Source organism: Leptodactylus fuscus, chromosome 5 (genome assembly GCF_031893055.1).
Source record: "Leptodactylus fuscus isolate aLepFus1 chromosome 5, aLepFus1.hap2, whole genome shotgun sequence".
Classification (NCBI taxonomy): domain Eukaryota; kingdom Metazoa; phylum Chordata; class Amphibia; order Anura; family Leptodactylidae; genus Leptodactylus; species Leptodactylus fuscus.
The window spans coordinates 148,745,368-148,762,117 of record NC_134269.1 but is presented as its reverse complement, the minus strand read 5'-3'; the positions used below and the strand labels follow the sequence as shown (position 1 = coordinate 148,762,117).

The window sequence follows — 16,750 nt, the reverse complement described above, 5'->3', positions numbered from 1 at the left end:
CCAGGTTGCCGCCACATTTTCATGTCCTCCTCCAGGTTACCCTCCCTGATTCATGTCCCCCCCACCCCATGTGGTTGCCCCCACAGTGTCATGTGTGCCCCCCAAGTTGCTCCCACACTATTGTCTCCCCTCCTCCTAGGTTGCCCCTATAGTGTCATGCCCCTCCAGGTTTCCCCCCACAGTTTCATGTCCCCATCAAGTTGCTCCCTTAGTTTCATGTCCCCGGATCCTCCAGGTTGCCCCCACAGTATCATGCCCCAACTGTATAAGGCTGGAGGATCTGATGGGATAAGCGCAAAAGTCCTTAACATGTCCGGAGACCAGCTGGGTGGTGTTATTACACACGTACAATATGAGCCTGAAGCAGGGAGTTGTACTACATAGTGGAAAACATCTTGTGTGCTACCAGTCCAAAGACACCTCATCTGACGGACCTCAACGGCTACAGACCTGTAGCACTGACATCCCACTTGATGAAGGCCCTAGAGAGACTGGTCCTGGCACATCTCCAACCGCTAGTGAGCTCTGCCACGGACCCCCTTCAGTTTGCCTATCGGCCGAGCATTGGGGTAGATGACGCAATCATCCACCTTCTTCACAGAGCTCTTTCTCACCTGGAGAAACCCGGGAACACTGAGAATAATGTTCTTTGATTTATCTAGTGCTTTAAACACTTCAGCCAGGAATACTGAGGGACAAGCTGGACCTTGTTGGAGTGGACCATCACTTGTCCAACTGAATACTAGACTACCTGACCTCAGTATGTGAGATCCCAGGACTGTGTATCTGACACTGATCTGTAGTGGCACCACAAGGTACAGTTCTTGCCCCTTTCCTCTTCACACTGTACACTGTTGACTTTAGGTGCAATGCATCTAGCTGTTGCTTGCAAAAGTACTCCGATGATCCTCTGGATGCCAGTGAGTTGTTGTAGCAAGAACCTACTACCCTGGACAGGAAATGCGGGGCTGTCACACAGTCCAAAAGGGGCCCCTGCTACCATAGGGCCCAATGCAAGTGCACCATTGACTCTATGGTTAAAGCATCCCTGTTTCAGACCTCCTAGGGACCTTGAACCTTAAGGGTTCTGATTACACTTACTGTACACTGCAATACTAATATATCAAATTTAGATAGTGTTTTTATGTTTGACATATTTTATACACAATAAGGCTGGAGCCCCTCGTGGAATAAACGCTGTGGTTTTCACAGTGGAAACACTAGCGTTTTACAAAGCAGTTGGGAATACCATACACACATTGCAGAATAATATGCGCAGTGGAAATGCTGCAGTTTTGGAACTCGCGGCATGTCAATTATACTTACAGAAACGCTGGTGGTTTCACTATAGAGATCATGGAAGCAGAAAGTCCACAAAGGAAACCTGCAGAATTTCTGTAAAAAAACGCTCCTGGAAAAACTGTAATGTGTTTACTTCTTTTCACAGGAAAAACTTTGGTGGAATTTTGACATTGTTTTTTTATTTGCAGTGTCTACTGTGCAGGATAAACCAACTGACAATTTTATAGTTTGAGTTAGGGGAAATTGGCAAATTATGTCTTGAAGGGGGGGGGGGTGTCGCATTTTCTGATGGCACTGCAACTGTAAAACAGCCTGCCACGCTTCTGTTTCCCCTTTAGGGCTCTTCAACATGAAAGATCTTTCCATTCAAGTGTTGGCCATAAAAAAACCAAAATGAACAGTACTGAGAAATTTGCATGAACTACCATGTTTTCTCATTTTTATCCTTATCTCAGCTATGCAAGCCTAAGGGGTCCAGTAAAAAACAGACACTACAAGGTATCAACCATATTTCAAAGATTCATCTCTAGGTGATAAGAGTGTAAGTTTTTATCTTTAGACCCAAAATAAAGCAGATGATGCCCAGGTCAATCAATGATAAATGCCACAGCTAATGCTGATCTTCCTCAGTAGAAAGGCTATGTCCAGCCTACATGATATCCCTTTTTTCACTGTGGATACAACAGAAGCTGTACTGTATTCCTCTGGGCATGCAAGACTAAGCCTCACTAAAATGACATTTTTTCCATTATAGGGGTGCTATTATAATTACAGTATTTCTATGATAAAACTTATTTTTAATAATAATACCTTAGAAAGGTTCTGTAAAATGCATATTCAGTTTACATTTCTATTGATGGCACAACCCTTTTAAGTATGTCTGGCTATTAAGTCCACGGTTCACTTGCTTTATAGTTAGAAAGTAGAGCAGCAAATAAAGGATAAAAGCTGCATTTTTTGGCACCAAACAGTTGTGCTTTTTTGACACCATTTTTTTTTTTATAAATGTGCCCCAAGGTATGCTTAAATTTCGAAGTCTGTCAGTGCTTGTGAAGAACATTGCTGTTAGTACTATGTAGAAGTCTATAAGTTCATGGAAGTGTAGATAAAGGTGAATTATACTTGTACTATTCTTCTTTCTGAGCAGCCACAGAGACTAAAGGGTTAATTTCCCTGGTACTGGTAGGACAGGTGACACATATCAAAGTTAAGTTCAGACATATATGTACCCATATTGTCTGTCCATATATTGGTATACTACCTTTTCTACTCCGCACCATTCAGTTTGACACAGAACTTTCACTGTCCTGTCCTGCAACAGTGACTGGAAATTAATCAGAGTCCTTGACACCTTCTTCAACTCCCTGACGTTGGAGGAGAGCTTCATCTCTTGAGGGGTCCACCAATTCTGCATCTTCTGACTTAATATGTAAGCACCCCATTCTGTCCCCAACGCATCTGTGTTCAATATCGTTCACATCTGAGGTCTTAGTAGCTCAGTTCCCGTGAGAACTACACGAGTATGCTGCGCATGCACAGTACGATTGTGCAGTTCTCTACAACAAAATGGCGCTCGGGCATGCGCAGTACTGCTCAGAACGGAGCGTTACTGCGTATGCACGGGATTTCAACTGCCTGGAGCGAGACTACAGAAGATAGAGGCAGTACAGGATGTCTAGAGGAAGAGGTCATATGGAGTAAAAGCAACGGAGGGGCGTTTCTGAGGTATGACGTGGGGAGTGCTCGCTGACCCTTCGGAACGCTCAGGGCGCTAGGTGTTTGATGTTATCATTGCACAAAAACACAGTATACTTAAGTTCTTCAAACATTTATGTAAAATATAGTATGTATAAAAACATGGACAATCCAATAAAATATTTCTATATATGTACAAATAATGTCAGTCTCTGGTGTATCTATTGGTAAACCTAAAACGGGTGATTTAATAAATAATATGTACACAAGGTCCAACAAACTAATATACAAACATGTAGAAGACTGCAAAAACGGGCTATGAAGAATTGTAGAAATGTACAAAATAATCCAAAATATTATGTCCGTAGTGTTCTTGTCACAAGAGGCTTGTCACAGACTGTTATTATAATATTGTTCCCTCTTGAAAAGCTTCAATCCACCTGGGGAAATGACAAAAAAAAAAAGTCACATCATTTCATGCTGCTTAACATTTCCCATAGTTCCAGAATCCAGTGCTTGTATGAAAATCACTTAGTGCAGCATCTGGATTATAGAACATACAGACGTGAATTCATGTATCAGATATAGTGCACAATTTAAGGCTGCTTTCACAAAGTCAATATTTGACATCAGTACTTGTGATCCAATAATGCGTAGAAATACAACACAGAAGGTGCAATATTTCCATGATATTTTTTGGAGGATGCACTCCAGGTTTACCTTACAAATCCTTATTCAAAGTATTGCCATGTGAATGTTAGTATACAGTAAATCTTAGGCCCGGGCCCCATTGTCATTTCAAATGGCTAGATCTCCAGTTTTAAAACCTAAAAAATAGGTTCCAACCCCCCTTTGGCAAATGCTACAGCTCTACATACTGCATTGAGTATAGTGCAGATTTCCCTCTTATTCGTGCCTTTCAATATTGAAAAAGGCAGAAACTCAGAGACACATACAAATGCTTTTAGCATACTGCCCTTTGCTTCCGTATGATCTTGGAACTTGTTGGTGACCACTAAGGCCTGGTTCACATCAGCATTTGGGGAGTCCGCTTGGAACTGGAATGGAAAACTATACTCATTAAAAAGCGGTTACCTAAGAAACCAAATGAACCCCATAATAGTCTATGGGGTCCATGTGGATTCTTACGTAACCACTTTTTAATGTGCATAGGTTTCTGTTCGGGGGGTCCCCAAGCTGACTCTCCGAACGGAGTCACCAAATGCTAATGTGAACCGGGCCTTAGTCTTAAGGTTTAAACTAGAATTTCCAGAATCATGTATATGTTTTAAAACAATTGGAGGCTCCTTAGTTGCAATTTCCGAAGTAACAAAATTAAAGGGGTTGTGTCAGGTCCATGTGGGACGCTAAAACACCCATAGGTCCTAAAGAACCAGTGGTTTAGTGTCTGAAATAGCCCTATTGTGTCCCGTAAAGTGAGACACAAACCTATATAATTACCAAGAGACAAGTCCAAGAAGTCTCAGACTCCCCTCTAGTGTTCCCGGCCACTGCGCAGTTCAGTGAAGCAAGGAAGAATACCTTGGTTGCACAGCAGGCATAGGCAGGGTTACAATTGGGCCATGTGGGACACTAAACCACTGGTCCATTACGATTGGTGGATGGATTAGTTTCCCAAATAGACCTGACATATTCTCTTGCATACAAATATTTCTAGAACAATACTGATCTAAGCTTTTCTACATGCTCCCTATAAAGTAGCACATACATTGGAACAGTTTAGACCAAAGAAAAGCCTTGACTTGGTAATGTAAACTTGTATATAAAAAGAAAAAATCAGCACAGACCAGCTCTATGCAAGAATGTATGAACAGGGCCTAAAAGTTAGGGATTCAAAGGAACAACATACCGTTCAGTAGTATGCACATCATCACCTCGGAAAGCATAAAATAAAGTGTTTTTGTGTAGTAGATGAATGATTTTATTTTCACTGCCATCTTCCTTTACTACTTGAACTGTGAATCCTAGAAGTGGTTGGCTCTCCAATGCTGCAATGTCCTACAATGATATAAAAGCATCTCCATTTAAGAACACGAATCTAGCCAGTGATCCCTCAAATTACAATATTACTTGTTTCTCGAACTAAATTGAAAAAGGGAACTTCATATATCTCCATGGGAAACGTGTTACGTAATCCAAAGCCCCACAAACTAAATAATAAGAGCTCAGGGCTCGTTCACATCTGCGGCCCGGCACTCCGTACTTAGGTTTCCGTTTCCTGCCTAAAACACAGGCAGGAGACGGAAACCTACAGGAGTCTCTCTCACCCATTCATTTGAATGGGTGAGAGAGATGTCCGGCCGTGCGCGGCGGTGAGCGTTTTAGGCTCTCCGCCGCGAAACCGGGTTTTATAATCCGGACACAGAGTCGGACATGCAGTACTCTGTGTCCGGATAAAAAAATCCGGTTTCGCGGCGGAGAGCCTAAAACGCTCACCGCCACTCACGGCCGGACCCAGTCTATGGTTTCCGTCTTCTGGCATGCAGAAGACGGAAACCATAGAACGGAGACCCCAAACGCAGGTGTGAACCCAGCGTCATTCAGATATCGGAAAATTTTGTGTTCTGAACAGTAGAATGCTGACACAGGCCTTCAGCACTCAGTCATGGCTTTCTGATTGCCAAATAGGCCTGTATAAATGTGTACCAAAAAAAAAATAGAAGAAAAACGTTGCCAAAGCAGAAATACAGAAAATATATAAAAAATATTAAAGTTTTATTTGAAAATACACATAAAAAATATAAATCACATCAAAAGACATACTTTAGAAGGGAAAAGAAAAAAAGGGGGAGCCAATGCCGCCAAATTACATAACACATGGAAGGAAGTAATGTATAGAAGGGCCACAAACAATACATCACATAGGGCAATGTGTCAGTATAAGTTGACGCGCATTTCGCCATTACAGCTTCGTGTGACCTCCCTGACGAAGCTGAACTGGCGAAACGCGCGTCGGGGCGTGTTTGTTCATGGTAAGGAGATTTCTTGGATTCTCTTGGGATTATCTTGTGCACCCCTCTTTCCTCATGTCTTTTAGTATAGTGATGTAGCTTTTCACTTTAACCCTTTGCTATTATATGACTATGTGGTCTTGTCAATACAACTACTCTGTGTTTATATTGCATCTACTTATACTGACACATTGTCTTATGTGACGTACATTGTTTGTGGCCCTTTTATACATCACTCCCTTCCATGTATTATGTAATGTGAGAACTCTGAGAACTCACTTAAATATAAGGAACTTTTCCCTGACTATACAGGAGGCTGGCTACCAGACTCCCACCTTGGCAACAACAATGGGTGGCACAGTACCTGCTCTGTAGATTTGGTCTGGACAGGTCACACTTCCCAGACTTCATACACAGACTATTATCAGGCCTTGATTAGTCAGCAGACCTCCCTGGTGTGAGTCTTTACTGGGTTCACACCAGCGTTCGGCACTCCATTCTCAGGTTTCCGTCTTCTGCATGCAGAAGACGGAAACCTGTCATGCAGAGTTCAGCCGTGAGCGCCGGTGAGCATCTTATGCTCTCCGTGGCGAAACCAGTTTTTTTTTAAACCGTACAGTACTGCATGTCCGACTCTGTGTCCGGTTTAAAAAAAAAAAACGTTTTTGCCGCAGAAAGCATAAAACGCTCACTAGCGCACACGGCTGGACACTTTTCAAACCCATTCAAATGAAAGATGCCGGCAGGTTTCCGTCTCCTGTCCAGTTTTGTGCAGGAAACGGAAACCTGCAGAACGGACTCCTGGGCACAGATGTGAACGAGCCTTTAGCTGCCTGGCTATGACATACCGTATTTTACGGACTATAAGGCGCACTGGACTATAAGGCGCATTGCCCATGAGCGCCTTATAGTCCGTCTCAGTTCATACATAAGGCGTACCGGACTATAAGGCGCAGTCCGGTGCGCATTAGATGTTATTGAAAGCGGCGGCACGCAGACTTTGCCAGCGGCCGCTTAACCCCCCGCGTGCCAGCCGCTTCTATTGTAAGCGCTCGGCAGGCGAGGAGGGGCTCTCAGCAAAATCATGCTGATAGAGCCTAACCGTAAAAGTTATATTAAACTACCCCCCCCCCGTTTTAAAATAAAACCCTGAAACAGAATGTGAAACTTACCGAGCGGTGCAGGGTGGGCGGGCATTCAGGCCTCCTCTTCCTCCGATGTTCCGTCCTCCTCCTCCGGCGCTCGCTAACTGATAATGGCCTGGGCGCATGCGCAGTAGCCGTAGTAGAAGCATTATGATATTGCGCATGCGCCCAGGCCATTATCAGTTCGCGAGCGCCGGAGGAAGTGGTCAGGACATCGGAGGAAGAGGAGGCCTGAATGCCCGCCCGCCCACCCTGCACTGCTCGGTAAGTTTCACATTCTGTTTCAGGGTTTTATTTTAAACCGGGGGGGTAGTTTAATATAACTTTTAAGGGTACATTCACACTACAGAACGCCAGCGTGTATCACAGCCGTACACGCCGGCGTTACAGCAGGGCTGCCGTACACTTCCCATTCATTTCTATGGGAGCCGGCATGCGAGCGCTCCCCATAGAAATGAATGGACTGCTTTTTTCCATTCATTTCTATGGGGAGCACTCGCATGCCGGCTCCCATAGAAATGAATGGGAAGTGTCTGTCCATTCATTTCTATGGGGAGCACTCGCATGCCGGCTCCCATAGAAATGAATAGGAAGTGTCCGGCAGCCCTGCTGTAACGCCGGCGTGTACGGCTGTGATACACGCCGGCGTTCCGTAGTGTGAATGCACCCTTACGGTGCCTTTTATGTACGTCTGGAAGCGGCACGCAGACTTTGCCGCCGCTTCCATCCATATATAAGGCGCACCGGACTATAAGGCGCACTTACGATTTCTGAGGAAATCGTAGGTTTTTATGTGCGCCTTATAGTCCGGAAAATACGGTACCTGTCTTCTCAGACCACACACTTCACTCTCTCACAGTAATTTGGCAGCATTGGCTCCCACTTTTTTTCTTTTCCTTTCTAAATTATGTCTTTTGATGTGATTATATGTTTATGTATTTTCAAATAAAACCTTTTCATATTTTTTACACATTTGGTGTTTCTGATTTGGCAACGTTTTTCTTATATACTTAGAATTCACCATGGTATTTAAAATGCCCTAGTTTTTATGTGTGTACAGAAAAAAAAATAATAGTAAGAGTTTCTAGAGGACATCAATCTGACATAGGTAAAGAGCAATACAGAAAATGTAGTTCTGGGCTACTGAAATATGGGTCTTTTACCACTAAATGCTTATACTGAATGTCAATGTTTGAGACATTGAACATATATTAAGCCAAGGATACTGGTCATAGCCTGGTGATGTTCCTCTATACACTGTCTCTGATAGTGGTTAAAGGGTTACTTCTAGGTGGCACAGAGCAGTAAACTGCAAATCTAACAATGCTATTTGGATGTCATAAGGTCATGCAGGGGAATAAACTAATGTATTATGAATATATATATATATATATATATATATATATATATGTATGTGTGTGGGGGGGGGTTATACTGAAAACAGTGGAGAGAAAAGCTCTCCGTGCAGGACTTTTCTTTCCACCAATTTTGGGCAAAATCTGCAGTGGAGTCTCCTACAGAAACTCCAACACAGATGAAAACTTTGCTTTAGTTGTTGTTATTTATTTTATTTTGGAGCCTTTGCAGCTTCTCTTCTTTTTTTTTTCCCTAAAATTCTTGTACGGCCCCTTTAAAAGCAGCATTGCATTGCTTTCCAAATAATGAGTGAACTCTTGGTTTGTTTTTGTTTTTTTCTTACAGTCATGTTTAAGGTATGTTCACACTATCATTATTACAATCCATTGCTCTCATCCTATGACGGCCATTAATGGTGGTGGAGTAATGGACACAGATAGAGGCCCCTTCCTCTCTGTGCATATGGAGGGGACTCAGTTTTCATCTCTTGTTTAATGTTTGTTGCTCTCATGCTTTGACAGTAGTGTGAACCCGCCTTTAGATTGTGAGCCCTGCTTGAGAGGGAGTCAGGCCAATTGTTTGTAAAGTATTGCTGAATACATTGTGCTATAAATGAAAATGAAATAAGTAACTGGTGAGACAAGGATATATGAAAAGATACAGAATCTTACCTCGCTAGCCGCATATGTATATAGGACTTTATTCTTTATGACAAACCACAGTTGTTTCCAAGGTTTTTTACTGCCCTTTGATCTATGTAAGTAACCACTCATTGTGGAATCTTCTGTGCTGGCTGACACCTGAAAAAATATGTTAGATTTAGAACAGCCCAGAGCTATCAATTTCTACATTACATATAGAGTTACGTTCAACTCTGTGTATGGCATAGGAACTGTTTAAGTATGATGGCTGAGACTACAGAGTAAATCTCAGCTCTATACATTAAAGGGGATTTAAAAAAAAAAAAAAAAGAAAAAAAAAAAAAGACACGGCTGTTTTCTATCAGATACAGTACCACACATGCAAATGGGTTGTGTCTGGTGTTTCAGTTTAGCTCTACTGAAGTGAATGATGCCCAAAATCTCAAAGCTAAAATATTTCTTGCAACCTGTGTAACCGTCTAGCACTGTTTCTGGAGTAACGTAGCTGTGTTTTGCTAAATCTGGACAACACATTTATAGGCAAAGTCCCCTATGTTGCAGAAACACAGCATTTTTGGCTGCTGCAGTACTAGCAAAGTGAATGAGATTTTTCTAAATCTCATCTACACATTGCAGAAAAAAAAGCTGCATATTAACACACAATGTTAATTTGAAATGCAGAATTGCATATAGCATATCGCATTAATACTGTAGGGTAAGGAAAAAACAAAGCAAAAACTCAATGCAAAACACTGCAGAAAAAAGCACAATGCATTTTTGATACATTTTTTTTAACTACATTTTCCTAACTGGGCCTTAGCAAAAGTTATTCAGTAATATTACATTACACACATACTGGAGGAATGCCCCCTTCTGACAGTACAAGCCTATAAAAGTGTCATGGTGGCAGAGGTCTGCTGAACTGTGAGGTCAATGTCCCTGATGGTGTAGTGATATCAGTATCAAAACTAACCACATCGGTATCTCTGCAACCATGGCAGATACCCAGCAAACCGGATAGCTTTGCAGTGGTAAACAACTCTCAAAATGTTAGAGGACATGAAAGTTCCACTTTAAAAATGGAGGGGGGGGGGGGGTTGAGTTCATATTGTATTACTGAAGTATAAACAAACTTACTTTAAGAGCTGCAGGGATTTTCTTATGTTTCCTCCCAGATGGAATACTATGGAGCACTGAGGAAAGTGCACTAGAAGGGGACTTGTGGTTTGCAGGTGAGCCTGTCTTGGCCATGCATTGGCTGTCTATGTAAAAACGAATAAAAAAAAAAGAAAAAACATTATGCGTGCATCATCAGCTAGAAAGTCTAGATTTTTCCTATTTTATTACAAAACATAAAATTACCAAGACAAGTGAATACACATCAAACAGATGAAATACAGATTTTATGACCATTTATGGTTAAGTATTTTGTGGCAAGACTTATACAGGATATAACAATCTATTAGTATGAATGTCACATTAGTCAAAGTCCCTTAAAAATATAATTATGCTTTTGTGTTTTGAACACACACCCACAAACACTGACCAAAATATGCAAATGTGAAAGTGGCCTAAACTGAGATAGTGAAAACTGCTAGTAAAAAAAAAAATTGGTTTTCCCATCTCATGGTTCCACCTGCCCTTCCTATCTCCTTTCCCTCCACTTCCTGGTTTCAGCTCAGACCAGCAGTGTACTCCATCCTTCTTCTAAGGCTGATCTTACACGACCATAATACTTTTACGGTCCGCAAAATATAGCAAAAAAAAAAACAACAAAAAACGGCTGATATATATATATATTTTTTTTAATAATATAAGACTAGGTTCACATCTGCATTGGACTGTGCCATAGATTCTGCGTAAAATACCCCTTGCAGGACTTTTCTCTCTATTCTACGGGGTCCACAGGTGTCCTTGGATAACTTCTTTTTAAGCGGACAGGCTCTCTTTCTTTTGGGTCCCCATGCGGCCCCGAACTACGGAGAGCAGAACCTCCATCAAGTGAAAGGACTATCTGCTGTCAGTGGAGAACAGTGGCAGCACACAGCCATTAAAAAATAGATGTCTGAATTAAGCAGAAATAAAGGTTTACAAGGCTGTACTGGTATACGTCCATAATAAAGGTCCAGAATATGAACATATAATGAAAGAGATTGCTTGAATATTCCTCCAATATTCCATCACTCATTCATCAGTATTATATCTGTAATTGCAATCGGATTTATTGACTAATAGAAACAGACATGTGACTAGCAATATGACAAACGTGAAGAAACTCACATTAAACATCATACATTCATTCCTAGAGAACTAAAACCTTATTCAAACACAAGTGTGAATTTTTTGTTTTGTTTTGTTTTTTTAACACTTTGCATAAGGGATTGTGAGCAAAAACCGAGAGTGGAGATTTCACAGAGATAAGGAAAGATCTCAGCCTGTTGTGAGTTTTTATCAGCTCATAGCTTTTGGCTCAAAATTAATGATGCAAAACACTGACATGTGAATAAGGCCTAGAATGGGCTGCTCCAACTGCATCATGGACACTGCATTCTGTGGTTGTGCTTTTTAAGACTTTTCACCTTCTCCACTAAATCCGAATCTTTGCAACCCTTAATAGGCACTGCAACATTCATTCTAGTACATTCAGATTTTTTTGCACCATTCTAGAGCCATCGGTGCCGTTAATTTCTGTACCTGATATGTTAATAAGGCTCTTTACTGTCAAGTATGTAGTCTCAGGCAGGTTTCATAGTCCCCTGAAACCAGGAATAGCCAAATACTCTAGCAACCACATGCAGTCTAATTTTCCCGTGGCGGCTAATGACAACTTGAGTTTGAAAGCAATTACTCAGTGTTATCAGCAACCTTATACAGTCATTGGGCATGTCAGACAGCTGGAGATTCAGCTGCACACTGTTATTGGCATGGATGTCTGTTTCCTTCGAAAAGACCACAATTAGTAATGACTGCAATGCTAAAATACCTTGCTTCTGGAGTTCTTGAAAGCAGTGATCACACACACGGGCTAAATGATTCTTCAGATATTCCAGACTGTACTTGTTTGTTGAGCAGGCCTGACAAACAATCTAGAAGCCAAGTATATAACATGATACTTAGGTACAATGGCCCTGTGACCACTTAATTAATATAAGTGAATGCGGTTGCACTGTGACCCTAAGGATTGCTGCATTTTTATTTTGAATCTCAAATTTGCAGTCACATCATTCTCATGGGTCACAAAGCAACGCCATTGATATACATTATTGAAGGTGTCTCAGGACAAAATCATGATCTTTGGTTACAATTAGGGGAGCTGTGTCCAATATCACTATGTATACCCAACCTTAGAGTCATGAGCTTAATCAGATATACCCTATTATACAAGGTTGTAAAGAGTAGTTAGTTAGATCTGTATAAGTTTACAGGACTAAGTATTATCAATAACCAGTTCCTTGCAAATCATATATAGAATAATAGGATAAGGACACCTGTTGGGGTTTTGTTGATGCTGTATTTGAGGCCAAAACCATGAGTGGATCACAAAAGGATGAGAATTAATATTTCTGGACAACTCATTTAAAGGTTAGATCAATTTTTTTTTAAATTCACTCCTTTTGGCTTCAAAAATTGCATAAAATAACATTCTCAAATTTTTTTTTTGTAATTTTAGCCATATGGTAAAAAGTGTTTTCTCATAACACAGCCTGCACAGCAAGTTAATTTACTTCCTATAGAACTCACCCCAATACGTTAGTGAAATTTAATTGTGAGCCCCACTGGGGACAGGGACCGAAGTGGAATTTACTTAATAGTTTAAACAGTCCAGCATAACAGGACATAGCCTAACATAAGGACAGACCTTTCCACATGCTCTACAGTGATGTCTTCTCCAGGTCAGAGTAAATTCGCTAGTACAGATCATGCACATTGTGGCTCTGCCATCAGGGATCCAGATTGGTGCCTTTGATCCAATAGTATTATCTCCTTCCTCTTCAGGATCAGCCTGAAAAAATAAAAAATAATATGTTTTTGTATTGGTTCTTATATATTTTATACACAGACAGAAGCATTTCTCTGGTTTTTATACAATTCAGTTGCGCTTTCCACCTGACCAAAGATCTTGGAAATCCCACTTTTGCATTGTCTATGTCCTGAGGCATTAGGGCTAGTTCACACGTGGGCAAAGGGGAGGTTTTTGACAGCGGAATTCGCTTCAAAAACCTCTCCTTTAACATGGTGGTCTATGTAGACCACTAGCTTTTTTTTTCCTCCTAGCGTTTTCCGCCTGAAGAAGGGACATGACCTTTCTTCAGGCGGAAAACGCCTGAAGAATTGCATAGAAGTGAATGGGAGGCGAAAACCGCGTGGTAAAAAACCGCGCGGTTTTTTGCACACAAAACCGCGCGGTTTTTTGCAAAAAACCGCGCGGTTTTCGCCTGCAGTTTCTATAGCACATATAGGAAAAAAAAACCCTAGCGAAAACCGCTAGCGAAAACCGCGTCAAAAACCGCGTGGAATGCAAAAAACAGCGTCAAAAAAACTCCTCGAGGTTTTTTACCTCGCACAAATAAGCTAGGCGGTTTTCACGTGTGAACTGACCCTTAAAGGCTATGTCCTAGTTTGATACAGCAGCAATCATCCAGATTTCTACTTGCCCACCACATAACATTCTGTGCACGAATATAGAATCACACTCAGCAGAAAATATTATAGAAGCCATTATATCCAATGAGTGTGAAGTTTAGTTAATAAACATATTGTAGCATATTCTTATCTTGATTTATAATAATAATAATATTGTTAAAAAGAAAAGAAAACCGCTGAGTAATCACAAATTGTTTATTCTTATTAGACATATAGTACCTCTTCCTGACTTTTTGTGGGATTGAAGGTAATTTTCTTCTTTGCATAAGCCTCTATTGCTGTAGAAATTGCATCAAGCCAATCATCTCTCTCAGTGGCTGAGCTGTTAAAAAGAAGAAAAAGCTTAATTACATTTCTTATTGACAAAAAACAAATCTTCTGAGTTTGAGATGTATGCTATTTTGCCTATAAAAAAAAACCCAAAAACAACTATCTGCCTATATTGCTACGCCACCCATGCTTGAATGGCAAGAACTGTTAGCATAGTCTCGTTCAGTCTGTTACCTTTTCTCTTCGTACTATATCTGTAAACCGCATAGCTTATTTTTATCTTTTTGGAATCTGAGATAGCCATCTATCTTCAATAGTAATTTTATTTAGAAAACCCACTTTCCTATACCCTATTAGGGAATACTGAGTTAATACAGGGGAATCTTTTCTCAGGATCCTCATCTGCTAGCCACAGTGGAGCAGAGTGTCTCAAGCTGTGGATGATTTGTCTCAATCTGTCCTGCATTACAACTTGTTCACACTTTTGTTTTTCATGGCCCTTGATTTTAAAAGAGTATATGTATAAGAGATTCTTTAATTTGGCCCAGTTTGCAGACGAAAATCACGTACAGCCCCTGAGCCAATTCTGTTTAAAAGAAAACGGTTGATCCTTTTTTTTTTACCAATGTCAAAAATGGATAACCATGGACAAAACATAGCCATGACAATAACAGGACAGTGTGTCGTCCATGAAAAAGGGAAGTTTGAATATGGACATCCCAAAGATGCACTGTGTAACTATTAAAGTGTACCTTCAATTACGAAACAACTTTTCATAAATGAATATAAGAAACTTTGTAATATGTCTTATTAAAGAAATATATTTCCTTCTCATTTATTGGGCACTGCAAAATCTTTCAAGATAGAGTCTACCACTGCACAGAATGAGGCATTTCTGACCGTCCCAACTTTTGAAAAGGACACTTGAAAATAAGTTGCATAGCACCATTGTAAGTGAGCAGAATAAATATTAAATAGGCATAAGTTACAGAAGAGAACTGAACATTAAGGGTGAATTCACACTGAGTAAACGCTAGCTTATTCTGAACGTAAAACACGTTCAGAATAAGCGGCGTCTAAAGCAGCTCCATTCATTTCTATGGGAGCGGGGATACGAGCGCTCCCCATAGAAATGAATGGGCTGCTTCTTTCACTCCGTGCAGTCCCATTGAAGTGAATGGGGAGTGCCGGCGTATACGGCAAGCTCTGCTCATGCCGGAGCGTACACGCCGGCACTCCCCATTCACTTCAATGGGACTGCACGGAGTGAAAGAAGCAGCCCATTCATTTCTATGGGGAGCGCTTGTATCCCCGCTCCCATAGAAATGAATGGAGCTGCTTTAGACGCCGCTTATTCTGAACGTGTTTTACGTTCAGAATAAGCTAGCGTTTACTCAGTGTGAATGCACCCTAACACAAGCTATGATTAATATACTAGCATCATACCTGGCAGACAAAATGAATGATCTTGCCACACTTTCTATATTTAGCTCATTCTGATAGGCTTCTTGGGTTGGCTTCCTCACCTGGACGGGCAAAACAAAAAGTAATAAAATATAGTGCCCCACTATGTGTATGAAAGTGTATTCCATAACATTACTCTATATACAAACCTACCTTCATCCCAGCCAAAGAGAGCATATTGTTAAGTTTGTACATTCCTGACTGGACAGGGGTGGTATATAACAAAGTATCATTGAACTAAAGAAAGAAAAAAAAAAAAGTTATATTAGTGCATTGCATAAAGTAATATAATGTCTCCACTGCTAATGTAATCACATACGTAGGCAAGTTCTGTTTAGTGCAACTGGTATAATATTACTGTCAGTTACGTACTTTAAGCTTACATTACTAAAGCTTTGAATGTAGAAAATAATTACTTGCAGTACCTTTAATTCAACATGTGGAGGAAGTGCAGGTATAGTCACCCATATAAAATAGTAAAAAGGGTGAATAAACACAATACAAAATGCATAAGATTTCTGTTTGCCTATGTTTCCTCAAGCATGTTTTCACTACTCTGGCATCTTACCAAAAAAAACATTCGTGGTTGCATAACCTTCCTGGAAAGCTTCATCAAAGTCCCTTCTTTCAGAAAGACCTGAGCAAGCAAAATAAAACAATAAGAATAAAAGGGAAAAAAGAGATGATGTAGAGCCGTCACAAGATTCACTAACACAGACTTCAATTTAAAGGGAACCTGTCAGGTATAAAATTTCTGCAGCAGGTATAGTTATGGTGCCCCTCACTAAGCTTTCTGTTGCTTATAAGCTTTTAATACATTAGACTGTAATATGCAAATTTACCTTAAAAGGGGTTTTCCACAAGATGGGTCAACAGTATGTGGATCTGTCAGGGTCTGACACATGGACCCCACACACCAGCTGTTCTAGAGGTGCCAAGAGATGCTTTTTAACAGAAAACACTTGTAGCACCGCTCCTATTACTTGAATAGGAGCGGTGCTGCAATTCCTAAGAAGCAGGGCAGGGCAATACAAGAATAACTCAAGCAAATCACTTCCATATGGGTAAGTAGATGCATTTACCCCTCGCTTTAACCTGTCATAGTTAATAGTGTTTATCACTTACAGGGTTCTGGATGAGTCACTCAAGGACAGGCACAGAGTTCTCCCTAAGTCCTGTCTCAATTATGTTCTAAGGGTCACGGTCTTGATGGAATGAGATTCTTATATAAACGGGTGTTTTTTACTAAATTATATCCAAA

At 40.8% G+C, this 16,750-nt stretch overlaps 1 protein-coding gene across 1 annotated transcript in view; it reads right to left on the bottom strand.

The window, feature by feature from the left end:
- Nucleotides 1-3,277: 3,277 nt before the first annotated feature.
- The window catches only part of FGD6 (FYVE, RhoGEF and PH domain containing 6), a 61,685-nt gene continuing 48,212 nt past the window's right edge, over nt 3,278-16,750 (bottom strand). Inside the window, exons 12-21 of the mRNA XM_075274480.1 lie at nt 16,058-16,126; nt 15,643-15,726; nt 15,472-15,551; nt 13,975-14,077; nt 12,971-13,114; nt 12,095-12,197; nt 10,249-10,373; nt 9,142-9,270; nt 4,868-5,016; nt 3,278-3,437 (exon numbers count right to left, since the gene is read on the bottom strand). Coding sequence (XP_075130581.1) covers nt 3,401-3,437; nt 4,868-5,016; nt 9,142-9,270; nt 10,249-10,373; nt 12,095-12,197; nt 12,971-13,114; nt 13,975-14,077; nt 15,472-15,551; nt 15,643-15,726; nt 16,058-16,126 — 1,023 coding nt within the window. The 3' untranslated portion in view covers nt 3,278-3,400. The remainder of the gene's footprint in view (nt 3,438-4,867; nt 5,017-9,141; nt 9,271-10,248; nt 10,374-12,094; nt 12,198-12,970; nt 13,115-13,974; nt 14,078-15,471; nt 15,552-15,642; nt 15,727-16,057; nt 16,127-16,750) is intronic.